Source organism: Rattus norvegicus, chromosome 8, assembly GCF_036323735.1.
Source record: "Rattus norvegicus strain BN/NHsdMcwi chromosome 8, GRCr8, whole genome shotgun sequence".
NCBI classification, from domain to species: Eukaryota; Metazoa; Chordata; class Mammalia; order Rodentia; family Muridae; genus Rattus; species Rattus norvegicus.
The window spans coordinates 106,412,866-106,430,742 of NC_086026.1; the positions used below are offsets into that span (position 1 = coordinate 106,412,866).

Genomic DNA, 17,877 nt, shown 5'->3' on the forward strand with positions numbered 1-17,877 from the left:
AAGCTACCCCTCCCATCCCCCACTCCCCAGGGCAACACAGTCTGCAGCAATACAAGTGAAATCAGTCCCTGATGGACCGGTTCATATGAGCCATTAAAAGCACTTGGTTATTGCCAGTCACTGTGCATGTCATGGACTGGAACGGAATAAAAAAAAATAACAGGCATTTGTGAGGTGACTGAGCGTGAAAGGTGATAGATTTGATGCCCAGTTTACCAGGGCAGACAGGTGTGTGCTCACAGGAGTTAAGAGACAGGTGGATTGGCAGGGGCCTCAGGACGAGTGTGCTGCTTGTCTTTTATTTTCCTATTGCCATGGCAACGTGATGAAGCCAATTTATAGAAGAGAGCACTTAATGGGAGCTTACAGTTCCAGAGGGTGGATCCATTACCATCTTGGTAGGGAGCATAGCTGCAGACAGACAGGCGTGGCGCTGGGACAGCAGCTGAGAGCTCACATCTGGATCCACAAGCACTGGGCAGAGAGAACTAATGGGAAATGGCGTTTGAAAGCTCAAAGCCACCCCCCCCACTGATATTCCTTATCTAATAATGCCCCATCTCCTAATCCTTCCCAAACAGTTCCGCCAACCAGGAACCACATATTCAAATATATGAGCCTCTGGGGGCTATTCTCAGGTAGACCACCAGAGTTGTAATGGCTTTTCTGGGCTCTATGATAAAGCATATTCCTTATGAGGGAGGAAAGGATATGACAGATCTGAGTATTTTAGACTGGCATATGGATTGTGCTTGTAAAGTACTGAAAATAAAAGAACAAGGAAGCAAAGGGTCTGTCCAGGGTCACTTGAAGGCAAATGTGACAGGATTCACATGGAGCCAGGGTCCTTAAGGGTAAAAGGTAACAGAAAGCAAATGCTTCCTCAGTGGAGCTTAGATTGCAGGCTGCCTGTGGCCAAAGACAGCTATGAATGTGGCCCAACACGAAAGTGAAAACTACACATTATATTTTTACTATATAAAAAAAGCCCCAATTGTGTGATTCTGGAGTACGAATTTCATAGGCGATTGCGTTTAGGACATTCCTTGTAAGCTCGGAGCCTGAGCAACGTGTCACAGAAGACAGGAAGGATAAAACTGTGCAGTTGAAGGAGGATGTGATTGTCTGAGGGTGGACAGTTATCCCCTCAGAATATGTGTACCTTTCTTCCCTGAAAGAAAATGCACTGGGGGGTAGAGATTGTTGATCTAGCCTGGCCTCTGTTTAGCAGCCATGATAGCAGGCAAGGGCCACAGTGCTGGCCTGGAACCTGTTAGAGCCAGGGACCTGCCTCCAGCTGCAGCATAGTAGGCTAGAGTGTAGTCCTGCTCTCCTCTGGGCCTGAGGTGGGTGGGGCAACACAAGCATCCCCCATTAAGGCCATCACGGGCAGGGAGATGTGCAGGAGCCCTGTGGCAGGAACAGTACACCCGGATACTTCACAGGCAGGACAGTTCACAATGATTATAGATTATGGACAGACAGCTGGATGTGGTTGTGTCTCCTATTCATCACTGCTGTATCCAACATTTTTCCAAGTTTTTTTTTAAAGCATGTGTATGAATGTTTTGCCTCCTCTCACTTACCTAGCCCCTTGTCAAGACTGAGTACCTCCCCAGTGGCTTTCTGTAGCCTAATTCCTAGCACAACCTCACCTTGTCATCCTCTTTTAACACCACGGTGCTTCATTGCTTGGTGGCCATCTTTATCCCACCTTAGACTGTGAGGTGTGGCAGGACTAGGCCAGATCTCCGTCATTTCAGGATAATGCTTTGGGCATGAGCATTAGAGGACAAGGGGCCCAGGAGGACTTAGGGGTAGGCTCTCAGCTCTGGGAGGACCTCATCTCCATTTAAATACATTTGTAGTTTCCTAGGGGCATCCCAGTTTGTGGAGGACATCTTGCCCATCCTGCCCCTCTACAAGCCTTTGCAGAGCTGAGTGTCTGATGTGCAATGGTGTTGTAGGCACAGGCACAGGCCCAGCCCTCCAGAGACCCACAGCCTGCTGGGTACATGAGGCTACAGGGCAGATGGGACTTAATTCAAGTGCTCAGGACAGGGACCTCAGTGCCAGGAGATACATGCTCAGGTGGGGACATGAAGAACTAATGGTTCAGAGCAGGACGACACTGGTAGTTGGTTATAGGGTGTCCAAAGGAAGGCTGATCCCATTAGATCACTAAACGGTGAAGTAAGGGTGGGGAAGGCATTGCTGGAATAAGAGAATCCACACAAATGAGGCTTAGGAGCTGAGACAAGAGAGCTTCTTCCAAACTAGAAAGTGGTGCTGACACTTGGACCCTAGAGGTTAGGAGAGAGATTGTCCTTAGTCACTGGCTACCTGGTCCAGCTCCCAGTATCCAGAGGGGAAAGTGACTTAGCCAAGGTGACTGTGTATAAATGACTCCAACCCAGGTTTCCTGACCAATGCCCAAGCTTGTGCCTCTTCAGGAAGCTGCTTTTAGCAATCAGGACAACTAAAGTGTTGGCCGCTGAGTCTGCCAATGGCCAGGCAGGTGCCTAGAGCCTGCAGTCAGGAGACGCCTCTCCTCTCCCATCTCCAGGCTCAGGGTGGGCAGACGATGTTTCATGTCCACTCTTCCAATCACAGGAAACTCTCTTCCCTTCCCCTCCTCCTCCCTGCTGAGCTTCTCAAGATCTTACAACAAACTGTAAATGTCCCCACTCAGGACAGAGACATCAGTCTGACAGTGCCCTGGAGTCTGGTGTGGTGTGGTATATGGGTAGCTGCTGCTTCTGTGTGAATCCTGTACTGGTCCTGACCCAGTCCCCTTCCTGTCCCTAACTGCTAACACGCTACCAGTCCAAGCAGACCCAGCCTAACTCTGCCTCATTTGCTCTGCATCCATCGGCAGTGCTCCCCAGTGGCCAGCTGCATTCAGTCTCAGCACCAAGTCTTGGTTTACCCTGACCATCTAAGGCTTCACAGCATCAGGGCGTATGGTAGTCTTTGAACCTGGGGACAGAGTGTCTTCCAGACCTGGTCTCTACAACATCTCTGGGGTTGGGGTTCATATGTGGACAGCGTGTGTGTGTGTGTGTGTGTGTGTGTGTGTGTGTGTGTGTGTGTGTAGAGCACACCCAGGTTTGATGTCTGTGGATCTGGGGATAGACCAGCAAGGTTGAAGGAAAGAACACTTTACACACAGCTCAAGGACAGAATGACAAACTTTATTAGAAATGTCCCTTGCTTGTAGGTCACATTCACATTAAAGTGTAGGCTGCGCTGCTGTCTGGCTTTGTATCCCACTCTGTGACGATTTCCAGTTAAAACCGAGTCTGGGTGGAGGGTATCTGGAACACACGAAAGATGTCAAATGGTGGCGCTGGTGGCAGTAGCAGCAGCGGCAGCAGCAGCAGCAGCAGCAGCATTCTGTGAGAGGATAGGTCTCAGGTCCTGCAGAGACTGCAGAGACACTTTGCAGTCCCAAGGCCACCCCACGGGGCCCCAGCTGATAAATAAACAGCGCCACACACACACACACACACACGTACACACACACACGTACACACACACATATACACACCAACACACACACATATACATACACACACATGTATACACATACACACACCAACACACACATACATACACATACATGTACACACACACACACACACACACACACACACACACACACACACACACACACGTGCGCTGGAAACGAGAGACAAACTGGAAGTCTCCTGCAGTGAAAAAATAATTTGCTCAGAGAAAGCTTTGTGACAGCCAGGCTTCACCCTGATGATGGCCACCAGAGCCCTGGGTACTCAGGGTGTCTCAGACTTGGTGTCACGAGGCTCCCCTCTTCCTTAGCACCTTTGGGAGAAAGCCACCTTTGCCACACTCCTCTTTCAAAATGCAAACACTACTGACAATGAACATAGCCAAGAATAAGCTCTGTCCCCGGGGCAAGTCATCAGATTCGTGTCCCTGAATAGAGGGGTGGGGGGTAGCCAAAGAACTCTATCCATGGGGCAAGAGGGCAGGAAGGGATGAGGAAGCCAAGCTCAGAGAGGTAAGGCCAGGCGTTTTAGCCCTGCTATGGGCCCTGGACCCGTCTCTCAAAGTGGTACTGAGTCTTAATATGGAAGGATGGTCTCTCTGCCCTGGCCAGGGGCAGGCGGGGAGGAGAGCGTGAAGGCCTGACTTCGTCGTTCATTATTCAGAACCTATTTTCTCTCCACTGGCCAATCTTCCTGAGCCGTCTGCAGTGGGGAACCGGACGCCATCTCCTACTGAATGTTTTATTCATTCTCTGGAGGAAGAAATGGTCTCTACACTCTGGTTCCCTTGGTGGCCTCCTGGTCCTGGTTGATGGCAGCAAATCAGTGATGTCATCCCAATGCTCCGGAGCTGTGTGACCACAGGTGACAGCAGGTCCTCAGCACTGCTCATTGGTACTGCAGATAGTTTTTAAGAGACTGAGGCAGGGGCAGGGAGCCGATGTCCCGCAGGCGCTGTCTGCCCAGGGCTGAGCGGATGGATCGCCGGCATAGGTCCATCAACGGCAGAGGCTCAGCTGCAAAGACAGTGAAACATGAGTACCCAGACCTCCTCACTCTGCCCCGCTGGCCCGGCACCTACCCTTGCCCCTGAGCAGGCTCAGTGCTCCCTGCTTCTAGAGAGCCATCCCTGCCTGCTTACAGTAAGAGGCCCTCAGCAACGATTGTGAAAGGCAGACACAGCTGCTCGGACTCCAAGATTTAGAACAACCGGTAAATAGATGAATAGTGGAAGCAAACTCATCCACGGCCAGGGTGGGTGCTGAGTGGAATGTGTGGCTTGAAAGGGGCATCCTTTTAGAAACAGGATGATTTGTCCCAGCTACTCAGGAGGCAGAGGCAGGAGGATCACTTGAGCTCAGAAGTTCAAGGCCAGCCCGGGCAAGATAGCCAGATCCCGTCCCAACACAAGCAAGCAGACAGGTTAGATGCCACCAGGCTAAGATTCTTTCAAACCCACACACTTTCCATCTAGTGTTTATTAAGGGCAGTGGAAGGATATGTTTTCTTACAGCACTCAAGTTCAGGGTAGGTTGCGGGGAGGTAAGTTAAAATCCGCCAGGGGTCAGGAAGGTGGCTCAGGGGTAAAAGTGCTCCCCATACACGCCTGATAACCTGGTATTGATCCCCAGAAGCCACTTAAAAAGCCAGATGCACTAGGAGGCATCTGTAAGCCCAGCACTCCAATGTAGACATGGGAAACAGATGAGACCATGACTCAACACGGTAGGAAGAGGGAACCCACTCCCCAAAGCGGCCCTCTGACCTTCCTATGCACATCACGGTGCACTGTCACCTCTGGATACGGTTTACTAAGTTACACAGGCCCACTACAGATAAGCATGTTAATACTTTCCTCTTTCAGGTCCTGTGGTAACCAAGCCTAGGGATACAGAGACAACTCAGCCAGGGTCAGAGTCAGCCCTGGAGGTGAGCGTGTGGTCTGGGATTTCCTCAAAACCTAAGATTTGTAAGTAAATGAATGTTTTTGTTTTTGTTTTTAATGTTGCATACACAGTGTTCTGCTTACACGTATAGCTGTGTATCATGTGTTAGCCTTGTGCTTACAGAGGCCAGAAGAGGGTGTCAGATTCCCTGGAACAGAAGCTATCATGTTGGTGCTGGGAATTAAACCCTAGTCCTTGGGAAGAACAGCCTCTTACCCTCTGAACCATCTCTCCAGCATCAGCAAGTGACTTATTTTAAAAGTGTTAACAATATATGAAAGAATTGGGGTTGGGGATTTAGCTCAGCGGTAGAGCACTTGCCTAGCAAGCGCAAGGCCCTGGGTTTGGTCCCCAGCTCCGAAAAAAAAAAAGAAAAAAAATATTAAAAAAAAATATATGAATGAATTCCTGAGAGCACAGGGACGGAAAGTAGGCAGTTGCCAGAAAGCTTCGAGGATAGAAATCTGAATAGGGTTTTGAAGGATGGGTAGGAGTGTTGTAAGCACACGAGGCTGGGCAATCTTACAAGCAGAGAAAATAGACGTGAATTAGGGAGGCAGGGAAGCTGAGGACAGGAACAGGGCTGGTAGCTCAAACAGGCCAGTGGAGAATAAAGAAGACAGCGGTCCCATTCGCCTCACGGGACTGACATAGGGCCTAGGTGTTTGCGCGGCAGCTAAGCCGCCAGCCTACCATGATGCGTGAGTGCACGGTGTAAGTCACGAGGTGAGTGTTAGACCATCGAAGGCGGATGGGAAAGCATTGGAGGGATGTCCTTAAAAGTCAATCTTAGAAGACTTGGGTGCTACCTGCTTAGCTTTTCATCAAGAAAACGAGGTGATACCCAGCACACACAGGTGTCTTGCCTGCGTGTCTATCTGTGCACTCCTGGTGCTTGGGGAGGCCAAAAGAAGGTACTGGAACTAGAGTTACAGAGAGTTGAGAGCCATCATGTGGGTACCAAGTCCTCTGGAAGAGCAACAGTGAGTTCTCTTCATGGCTGAGCCTTCTCTTCCTCCCCATCCACTAGAATTATTCAAGTGTGAGGAGGACTGGGCTCTTGGGGACGGTAGCCATATCCTGCCGGCTGTGATCTTGGCTATGATGGACTCTACGCAATCTCTAAGTGGACAAGCGTGGTTTGGATTTGGGGTGGGGGGGGATGAATAGTCTTTGCTTGCTTCAGAGAGCTGGGCTGGGGTGCAGAGACCTGTACCAGAGGTAAACGTAAACCAGCTTCAGCCTCTCCTCAGTCCACAGCCAAAGCCAGACACTTTCAACAGCAAACCTGACATCTCTCTACTAACAAAACGTGTCATGGATATCTGGGAAGAGACAGAAAACCAGTTTTTGAAATGAAAGAAATTCTAAACATGTGCATGTTTCCTTCTACTCTCCTAAATTCTGATCAGAACGATCAGTGGCGGTGTTTCTGCTGCTTTTGTGATGTTTCTGTCCTGGGAGGGAGGGATGACATGAGGACTGTGAAGGTTGTCAGAATCTAAGTGAAGTCCCTTTGCCGAGTCCTAACAAAACGAAATAAATAAAGCGGGAGGCTGCCTTGTGCATGTGGCTGCTAACAAGAGCTGTGCACAAAAGGACTCGCCAGAAGTGTCACCTCATACAAAGGCCACCACAACTTCACCCAGCCTCAAATTCTGCAGAGACATCATAGGCAAGGATGATTGTCTGAAATTAGCCATATCACCCATACGTTATACAGCTTTAGCCTTCCCGCGGAATGCCCTGCTATTCTTAATTCAACATCATCATTCTTTGGTGAATCTCTCCAACTGCTGTTCATGTTGACATTCCTCAACTCAGTATTTGCTTTGCTCCTACTCTGATAACATTAGGGCCATTGTGACCTGGGACCTCTACCCTGGCTCTAGGCTGGGACCCTCATTAGCTTTGCCAAGTCATCTGTATGGGCTTCACATGGGGCCTTAAGATGCAGGATCCGGGGGTTCACACAGACATGTTGCATCCAGACAGCCCTTAAACATTGCTCTGCAGGCCAGTGTGCCCTGCAGAGATCACCACATTCTTTGAAAGAGTCAAATGCTTGTACCCAGTCCCTTCCTTAGAACTGGGTGGATCCCTATACTTTAAGCCCAAATACCAGGGCCTTCAGAGAAACCCTGTGGGTTGTCACCCCTGAGCCCCTTGTCATCCTCTTTCTATGAGCCTGTGTTCTCAGTTTCTGTGTTTACTCTGAGCCCTTTGGTCTCTTCCTGATTCCACCATGAAGCAAGCAGTCTCAGGTGTCCATGATGCCCTCTCAAACAGCTCCAACTTGCTTCTGTCCTCCCCATGTCGCCCCCAGCAAGCCCAGCATCATCATAATGACCAAGTCCAAGAATTCTGAGACAAACCTCATGAAGTACTCTGCCTTACTTGCAGACCTTGTCCTAAGTAGGAGTTTGAGGGAATCTGTTGTCCCCATCCCGGGCTCCCATCCAACCCTCAGCTCTTGAGTCCATACCGAATCGCTTTTTGTTATCTCCTCCTTGATGAACTGTGGCTCCTACAGGCAGGAACCCTGCTGCCTAGTCTTATTGGAAACTACAAGGTCAGTAAGATGGAGAAGCCTAGGTTCTGGGAGGCAGAAGCAGCTTAAGTGAGCCTTCCTATCTATAAAAGGCACTGAAGCACTTCAGGGCAGGCAATGAATACTAACGACGACAGGACGACAGGACTTTGTCCTTTGTTGATGCTCGGTGATCACTGCACAAGCGTTAGGGCCAGATGCTTAGAGCCTGTGTACGCTGGTTGTGGTAGCTTTCATCTATAATCCCAACACACCTAGTGGGAAGGGGAGACGAAGACGGCTGGGAACTCACAGGCCAGTCAGATCTGTTGCAAACAAGGTGGAAGAGGAACACACACACACACACACACACACACACACACACACACACACACGGGGAGGGGGGGTGTCTGGCAGAACCTTCCTACCTTCCTTCTGGCAAACAGCTGTACTGTACTGTGCCAATTTTACAAACCCATACAGGGGTGATTTTTGACTCAGATGAAATAGTTACGCTTGGGTCCTGTTGCAGGGAGCTGCTGGGTAGCTGGATGTGCTGGCCTTGGGCAAGGACATCCCTAATCACACGGGGAGAGGGAAACTGCCCTCCAGGTTTCTTCTTCTGATACATCCTGGGGGCTATTTGCTACCCAGCAGATACTAAGATAAATATGCCCACCCTGGGAAAGGGGCAGGGGCTGTGCTCTCAGAGACAGCTGGTGCTACGGGTGGGGGTGGGGCTCAGGAATGGGGTTCCCATTCCCAGGGTGCATCTGTTTTCGTACTAGAAGGATGAGGCATGTTGGGGCAGCCAGACCGGTCTACTAAATGGGAGGTTAGTCAATGCTGTAGCCATGAATCCAGAGTGGTCCTGATGCAGGAAGAGACAAACAGACAAACTAAACAGAGAATCTTGTAGCTGTACACAGGGATGCTGAAAATCAGTAAGGAAAGGGCCAAAGAAAGAGTAAACAGAAAAGGCAGCCACCACCATGCAGCAGGGGAGTGTGGGAAGGAAGGAACAGAAATAGATACAGAGGCACTTGGTTGTCAGAGTTCTGAGTATGGGTGGTGAATTCGGGCATGCACATTAAATCTCAAACGAGTTGATAAGCAAATAAATAAGGAAGTTAGGACAAAAGAGAGCAGGGCAGGGGACTGGCAGTGACAGTGGTTATGAGTAAGGTCACGGCTGAGTGAGGGAAACGACCCGGGGGACTCGGCACGTATGAGATGTGCTCTGTCGCTATCAGAAGTTCAGTTAAAAATAGCAATGAGGAGAGAGCAAAACCGTACAAGAGAATTAGAGTCCTGCTCTAACTCAAACAAGAGCTTGGCCAGAAGATGAATTGCAGCTAATTCTAGCTAATGAGTAATAATGAAGTCACTCCTGCCAGAACAGAGCTCGGCACTGCCTGGGAGAGGCATTACTACAATGGAGGAACGGCTCTGACCCGGAGTTCAAACCTAAGTTGAGTTCAGGCCTGAAACAACTGGCCGCCTTTTTTTTTTTTTTTTTTTTTTTTGGTAAAACAGTGTAATTCCCTGCTTCACGGGGAGCGGTGGAAGGACCAGGTAAGGGGCAGAGAGTCCAGGTACTTACTGAAGGTCCTGGACTTTGTGGCACTCGATCAATGACAGCTATTAATATTTCAGGGCAGCCAGTGTCCTTGGGACCAAAGCAGAAAATGAGGCAGCTGGTGTAGAAGGTAGGGAATGTCTGGTAGCGTAATGCCTGTGCTGAAAACCACAGATTGTTTATCTAAACCAGCGGTTCTCATCCTTCCAAATGCTGCATGTGACCCTCCGATACAGTTGTGAGGGCCCCAACCATAAAATCATTTTCGTTGCTTCTTCCTAACAGTAACTTGGCTACTGTTATGAATTGTACTGTAGACATCTACTAGGCCACCCCTGTGGAAAAGACGGTCCATCCACAAAGGGGGTGGGAGCCCCGGGTTGAGAAACACTGATCTAAACACGTCCGAGCAGGCTAGAACGGACAATGTGTGGGAGAACCAGAACTCAGCAGCTCTGTGACTGGAGTCACCAACCCTATCTACCAGCCTGCTGTGGTTTTAGGAGCCAGATGACGCCTGGAGAAGCCCACGACTGTTGACATCCTCAAGTCCGTTGGCTGGGCTCTTGAACTCAATTTCTGGCAACAGTTATAATACAAAGAGCTATAGTGAGGCTCGCACAGCACCTCCCAGGTCACCTCCCAGGTCACGGGACGTCTTTGTGCTTTATATCCCTCATTGTATTTAATTCTCACAACAACCCAATGAGGCCGTGCTTTCTGTGGGCCCAGTTACAGATGAAGAAACTGAGGCCGAGAGGGGTCATGCAGCTAGCTCAAGGCCACAGTTGAGTAGTGCTCAGTATCTGACTTGAGATTCTGTGTGTGTGTGTAAAAGCAATCTGCCTTCCAGCCCTGAAGAGTGGCTAGCTAGTCTCAAGAGGCCCCCTTGCCTTGTCTATTCAACACTGCTTCATGTGGTGATGTCATCTAGTGGGTTGTGCATTAGAGACCCTTGAAAGCACGGAAGGTGGACCTAACCCAGGCAAGCCTAGCCTCAGGCTGGCAAGAGAGCAACTGACTCAGAGTAAAGGATTTTGCCCACTGTCAGATAGTTAGCAAATGGGTCCAATTTGCTAGGTTCCAAGTGGGATCTAGACCCCACCGGAGGCATTTTCCCCTGAAGGCCCAGCGACAAGGGTCTTTCGTCCTTCTTGAAGCAGCCTGGGGTGTGCTGCTCACAACTGCTAGCTTTCTGTGTTCAAACAGCCAAGGTCAGACACACTTCCTTCCATTTAGCAAATGTTACCATGTTAGCCTCTTGCTAATGAACATAAGCCCCAGGGCCTTAATATGAAGGCTTTCTAATGGATTTACTGTGTTTACTTGACCTTTCCGAGTGTGAACTCAGAAACGGGCCCAGAGGAAACGGGGAAGCTTGCTTTTCTTAAGTTCTGCAAAAGTGATGAGTAAATTGGATTCTTCAATATGGTCTGCTGGTTCTCCTGCCCCTCCCCGCCTTCAGCCAAAAGATTCAATTAGGCTGAGGAAGAACCAGTCTTTTGGGGAGGGATAGCTCCAGAAGAGGAAAATGGCGTGTGTCTGTTCAGGACCAAACAAGGAGCTCTGTTCATTAGGATGTGCAGTGCGCCAGGACCACGATGCAGAATAAGGATCAGCAGCTTCAGAGGCGCTGACTGTTTCTACTTCTGACAACATCCAGTTCGTGATGCCTTGTGTTAGCTAAGTTTCAAAAATGTTAATGCCCGATGCATGAATGAAAATAAGCCCGAGTGGCACATCCATTACAGGCCAGAAGCTGCAAATCTCAACCCAACAGGACCGGGAATCTCCTACGTATATCCTGAAAAGCAGCTGTGGAGAATGGCAGCAAGGCCCGGCCAACCAAAGAGCACATTCTAGGGCACCAGCGTTTGGTTCCAAGCAGGACTGTGAGCCCCCGTTACCAGGTCCCTGAGGAAATGCCAGCAGAGAGACTGTGCGACCTCCTGGCTTACCTAGACTTAGTAAGTGCTGACAGGACTTTTAGGGCTCCAGGACCTGAACTCTACAAGACACCACTCAATGACGAGAAAACTAATATATTAGCTATAAAATGCCTGCAACATCTGTTTTCCCACGGACCAAGACGTCTTATTCTTATTTTACTACAGAGAAGGTGTGGCAGACATTAATGGTTTATGAGCCAAAACGTATTTGGCAGGAAGGACATTGACAGGGAAAATTAACTTTTTTTCATATGTTCTAATTAAGTGGTGGCAAAACCAGTTTCCCAAAGTGGCCCAGACTGAGAATCCTGTTGATCTTGTTAGACATTGCCCAGGGCCTGCAGCAGCTGCCCTGGATGAATCCTGCCAGCGTATCCTCTGGCCTGACTTGGTTCAAACTCCTACTGCTGTGCCAGATCCAGTACCACGGCCCCGATTGACCACTCCAGAGGACTGAGGGGAACAGAATCTGGCACCCCCCCCACACACCCATGCAGGGTCACTGACAGGATGCTCAGGAGAGTGGCAGAGGACACATCTGAGAGTTTAGTTACAGTCCTGGAGATAGGTGTACCAGCCGCATCACAGACTCACTACAACAGTGAGGGCAACAACAGCAGCCCACTCCCGTGGCACGTCTCCTGTGGCAGGTGCTACTTTAACCCGTGACAAACCAACTCATCTACTCTTTACACACTTCAGCATCTTCACTTTCAGGTAAGGAAGGTTCTGTCCTGCCTCCACACCCAAGGAGCCTCTGGGCTGGGAGGAGTCCCTGGGGATGACCATCCAGGAGAAAGTCTTAGCCCGGTGGCCATGCCCTGTAATGTCCTGAACCATGGCTCCCCACCAGTGGAAATGTTGTCGAGCCTCTTCCACCAAGGGGGCCAGGGCCTTTTGTCAATGGCATTTAAAGAGAATCCAGAGCAGTGTAGCATCTAATGGGGGAGCAGCTTTGGACAGTAGAGTCCTAGGTTCCCACTGTGAGGAAAGACACTAAGGTCCTCCAAGGAACAGGACTTTGGATCTGTCTCGTCAGCTCCGTGGTGTGGGATGTGAATGAAGGTAGCACTGACGACTTGCAGACTCTTTAGAGGTAATCAGGGCGAGCACGCAGCCTCGTTTCCTTAGAAAGCCCTGTCTTTTCCAAGGACCTTTACAAATGCCCCGTTTACTGTAGGAGTGTGAATCACTCCAAAAACTTGCTCAAGGACTAACGAGGCCCCAAAGAACCCCTGAGGACGGAACATGCAGGAAACAGGGAGAACTGCTGACTTGGTTTCGTACAGGCAAACTGAAACATTTCCATGCCTTTGTGCTTTGGCTGCAGTTCGTGCAGTCCACGCTCCTTCCTCACAACACCTAGGGCCCAAGGAGAACCATGTCTCAAGCACTCACTGTACAATGGATGCTACGGTCAGAAATTCTGACACAGCATTTTTCTTAATCTTTCCTTTAAAGAAGAGTTGTGTAGGGACTGAACTGAACAGCACATGTTTCACAACAGCACATGACAATGGATGTTTACTGACTTCCTGGTCCCAACCTCAGTTTCTCGAGGCATAGGAAAACATTTAACTTGCCTTGATTTAATGAGTGATCTGTCTTGACTTATGAAGTACGATTGAGGAGGATTTTAGACACTCACAAAAGTGCTAATGTTTCTTCAATATAGTCAATCATGTATCCGTCCCTCCCTCTGGCTTTAATGGGGCAGCTGGAGAGGATGGCGGAGTCTGGAGATAGAATTTCGACCCTTGGATAGACCTCCTGAGAACTCAGATTCCTGATAGATGTGTGATAGAGCAGAACAAATATTCCCAAAGGCTGGGCTGCAGAGGGCCAGTGAATGTCAGGCCAGAAAGGCTGGGGGCCTACTGACAGCTGCCAGCACGAGAGAGAGAGAGAGAGAGAGAGAGAGAGAGAGAGAGAGAGAGAGAGAGAGAGAGAGAGAGAGAGGTGTTTCCCATTAAGGAGGGAGATGAGAGAGTGAGGTTGGAGAGGGAGTCACTGTGATGAAAACTCGTGATACCATGGGAACTAGCATTAAGACCCCATTTAGCAACGCCGATTAAGGAGCTAGAAATAGCACCTGGCTTCTCTCGAAGGCCGTAAGTAAAACACACTTCCCTGCATTGCTCGTAGCCTTCAGCCAGCTTAATTGAAGCCCAAAATAAAATACCTGGAAGGCCTCTTTCTGACGGAAGACCCTTGTTGTCATAGTGACCAGACATGGGGACCAAGATGAGCTGAGGCTTGAAGCAGGGCTGCTGGGGAGGTGGGGAGAAGAGGAAGAAGAAGGAAGGAGGAGAGAGGGAGAAATGGTTGTTAACAAAACAACCACCAAGGCTGCCTGAAATCACAATTCTACACTGAAGGTTGTTGTGACATCAGCCTATTGCCTGCAATGCTTAAAAAAAAAAAAATAGCAGTCTTACCCCTCACCTTTCTGGCTCATGGTTTGACACACTGTGATCAAGGAGGCGGAGAACAAACCTGCCAGGCCTGGAGCGGACATAAGAGGCAGAGGTCTGAGCTTGAGTCCTAGCTCAGTCCTCAAACACCCAGGTGACCTTGGCTCTGCACCTATTACTGTGTAAGAGCTGCCTTTCCCGGTACAGAACCGAGGCTGAGGGGTGGTCCTGATGCATAGCCTGGGGCTCTAAATGGAAACCGTTGCAGATGTCGAGCAAAGGGAAGGCAGAGATTCTCTGTCTGCTGAGTCATCCCCGAGGTGTGCAACTCAGGGTGTGCGGTACTCTGTTGCCTGTGTCTGTGGAAAATACCTGAGAGGAAGAGACAAAAATCCAATTGCTTCAGTGGCCTCTGGGGAGGTGGCTGAAGACAGGAGTGGGCAGACTTACGATTGTGATGTTTAAATTAAACCTTATGGATGCATTTAAATAAGGAAAAAAGAAATTAACACACACACACACACACACACACACACACACACACACACACTCACCCAGGTCCAGATTCCTAGGTTTTGATGAGTAAAGAGCCAGTTACAGTTACATCAGGAGTTCAGCTTCCCTGAACCCTAGCTCAGATCTCTGGCACTCGGCAGGGACTCTTTAAAGCCTCTGTAGGCTTTTGTGCCTCCATACACCGTGACCCCTCCTCTGACAGGCCTTTCAAGGCTTTCTCTACCTAACAATCTCTTCAATGCTCCTCCCAGTATTCCTGCCGTGGGTCCCTCCGCAATTCTCTCTCGGGGGCCCAAAAGGCCATTCTCTCTCCACCGCACTGCCTACCCTTTATCAGTGCTCATCTGACCAGTGATAACTTGGTGGCTGCCCCAGTAAGCGGGGGACTCTTTGAGGCAGGGCCTCTGTATGAGCACTGGTGGCCTTTGAACCGAGAGCTAGTTGGAGAGACAATCCTCTGTTCAGATAGCACATTCACTGGTTCCGTTGCTTCTCTGGTTGATCATCCACCCAAACCCCAGGGCTCCTGCTCTCACCCCACCTCTGGCCTCACTGGCATGCCAGGCTAGTTGATTATTAACATCCAGAGCAAAGCATGGGGAAGAAGCGATCCAGGCCCCAGCCCCCAGCCCCCAGCAGAAATTAAACCTGGTAGATGTGGGCTTGTGGGTTTCTCACTGGTCTGCCGGCTGGTGCTGATTCATTAGTAGAACGCCCATGGGAAGGTGGTGGGTCTTCGCTTCAGCTGCCTCCTGGCTTGCTGCCTGTGGTAACCAGCCATCCCTGGGAAAGAACCACCAAGCCGAGGTTCCTGGTTTCTATAACCTAATCGGTTACGTGACTCAACTAAGACCCGGATCGTTTGTAGTCCCCACCTTTAGGACAAGTCCCTCAACCCAGAGTCTCTAAGAACCTAGTCACCTAGACCCTGTGTAGGGATTTTTCTTTTTCTAGTAGTGGAAATCGGACTCATGGTTCTTTCAGTGCTAGGCAAGTGCTCTATCTCTGAGCTACACCCCCAGACTTCTTTCTTAGTTTTTATTTTGAGATGTGGTCTCACTAAGTTATACAGGCCAGTCTGGCACTCTGTCTGTATCTGTGGTGGCCCTGATCCATGTGATCCTCTTGCCTCAGCCTCCTGAGTAGCTAGGGTTGAATCAGCAGACTCCACTCTATCTGGACTCTTCGACACTGGGGTAGAGCAGTAGGAGAGGCCACTATTCATGAACACGAACCTTCACTTCCCATCAGGGGACCAAGAGAGGGAGTGGAAGGATGACCATGAGCTCTAGGATGGGGTTCTGGTGTTCTGGGGGGAACTCACAAGCCTCAGGAAATCCCTCCCTCCTAGGTGTCTAAGTGAGGATACCAGTGGGATGTGTCTTCAACTAGACTGTTCAAATTGACAGCCAGGAGAGCCGGAGGCAGGCTACAGAACACAGACGAACTCTACCACAGAAGCCACCTTCCTGATGAATGAATGACACTGCCAAGGACAGCCTAGATTTTCACTGTGGTTTATATAAAATGTAAACCACTTACAAACTCCTATCCTGCTAACTCTTATGTCGGTTACTGATGGTTTTCTGTGAGTTTTGCCTGCTGCTTCCTCTCTTTGAGTAAAACACCTGCAGATGCCTTCAAGGATGACTTGGGTTCGACTTCCTCTCAGCTCTGGATGGAGCTGAGCAAACCAGCACATTCCAATGCCACGACCACAGGGGTTGGTTCAGGGTGGCCATGTGACTGAAGGGACCCAATCAGCGTGCACTATAGAACTTACATTGGACAATGCTGATGCAAACTTGAGGTTCCTTAGGGCTCAGAGTTGTTTGGGGATTTGATCCCAACCATGCTGAACAGGCTTCTGGGGCAGGAGGCCTAAGGTCAATATGGAAACACCATATTTGCTTGGGACATGCTATTTTATGTAGTTTGAGAACATGGTAGCTTAAAGCTCAGTAAGCCGCCTCCATGAACCAGAAGGGAGGAGAGACCAGAACCATCTGGAGATACAGCAGAGAGAAAAAAATACACCAGCAGAGACACTGAAGTCAGACACAGGGGCCGGAACAAGGTTTAGCGTAGCACGAGTCTTCAAGAAAACACAACCATTTCCTTTCTTAACCGTGGCTCTCCAGGTTAGGTGTTCTGTTCCTTATAAGAGAAAGAAACATCCCCCACTGTGCCAGGCTGCTCTAGACCCTGACATTGAACTCTACAATCACAGTGAGTCTGATCTAGTATGGTAGCATCTCCTCTCTGCCCTCTACAGGCGGGCATACTCATTGCCTATGTGTCTGTGTTATAAGACCAGAGTCTGAGGTGAACCAGCAATAGACACAATGAATGGCTCAAGAAGGGTGGGGCTGTCTATTAGCTTTCTCTACCCCTTTTGTTCCAGCCTAGCCTTGGGCCTATTGAATAGTGATCTGCTTAGATGGCCTTCCCTTCCACTTGCTCTACCAGTCCTGTTTGGAATTCACAGAGCTCTGTGAATTCTAGGTATCTTTCCATCTGGTCAGGTTGACTGTCTAGACCAACCATCACAATGGGCGTGGGATGCAAAGTGAGGTAAGGGTCTGGGATCAGAGGACAGCAGAGGAGGACCAGCCCCAGGGCACCGTTCATTGGAAGAGTTAGTGTGACTTTCAGGAAGGGGTTAGGAACTTGTGAAAACGTTCTAAGCCTTCATCACCTGAGCCTCAAAGCCCATCTGAACATTTTCCTTCATGTTCACTGTGACATAGGAAGGAAATGAAAAATCAAGGGAGCTCCAAGCTTGAAGGAAGACTCCAGAGAGATCAGTCTACAAAGAGCTGCATAACTAAGAATCTGCCACCTAGGAAACTGAAGGGGTTGCCTGCCTCTGCTACTGTGGCCAGGGCACAACACTGACAGGGACTTTGGGCTCCAGCTTCAAACTAGAGTCTCTTCTTCTATTGGCCCCAGGCTGAAGTCTAGCAGTCTTTGCTTACATCCCCTGCTATGCAAAAGCAATGCCACCAGGTGGCAGTGAGGAGTTACCTCCCATGGAATGTTATCCAAGTGGACATTTTGGATTTGCTCTCATGCAAATGTACTTTGATTTTAGCTCAAAGGGTAGTAAGAATCTACAACTACGATCAATTTGAGTATGACTTTAGTATCAAAAGACTGAATTGTAATTGGAATTTTATACAAGATTCCCGTATCGATTCTTCACTAACCTTCCTCTCCCATTTCCATGCTGGGGATTGAACCCAGGGCCCCACACTGCATCTTCAGTCCCTGCCCTGTGGCCCTCTTTCTAATCCTGTCAACGAGTGGGGAAGCTCTGCCAGATACTAGCTCTGTGTCTGCTCTTTTCTGAGCTCAAAGCATACCTCTGCACGGCAGGCCCCATACACAGGCTCTCATGAGGAACATGGGAA

General features: G+C 49.5%; 1 protein-coding gene across 1 annotated transcript in view; it reads right to left on the reverse strand.

Annotated features, from left to right (window-relative positions):
- Positions 1 to 3,173: 3,173 nt before the first annotated feature.
- The window catches only part of Spsb4 (splA/ryanodine receptor domain and SOCS box containing 4), a 73,233-nt gene continuing 58,529 nt past the window's right edge, over positions 3,174 to 17,877 (reverse strand). Inside the window, exon 3 of the mRNA NM_001106849.2 lies at positions 3,174 to 4,546. Within this exon, the coding sequence (NP_001100319.1) occupies positions 4,419 to 4,546 (128 nt within the window). The 3' untranslated portion in view covers positions 3,174 to 4,418. The remainder of the gene's footprint in view (positions 4,547 to 17,877) is intronic.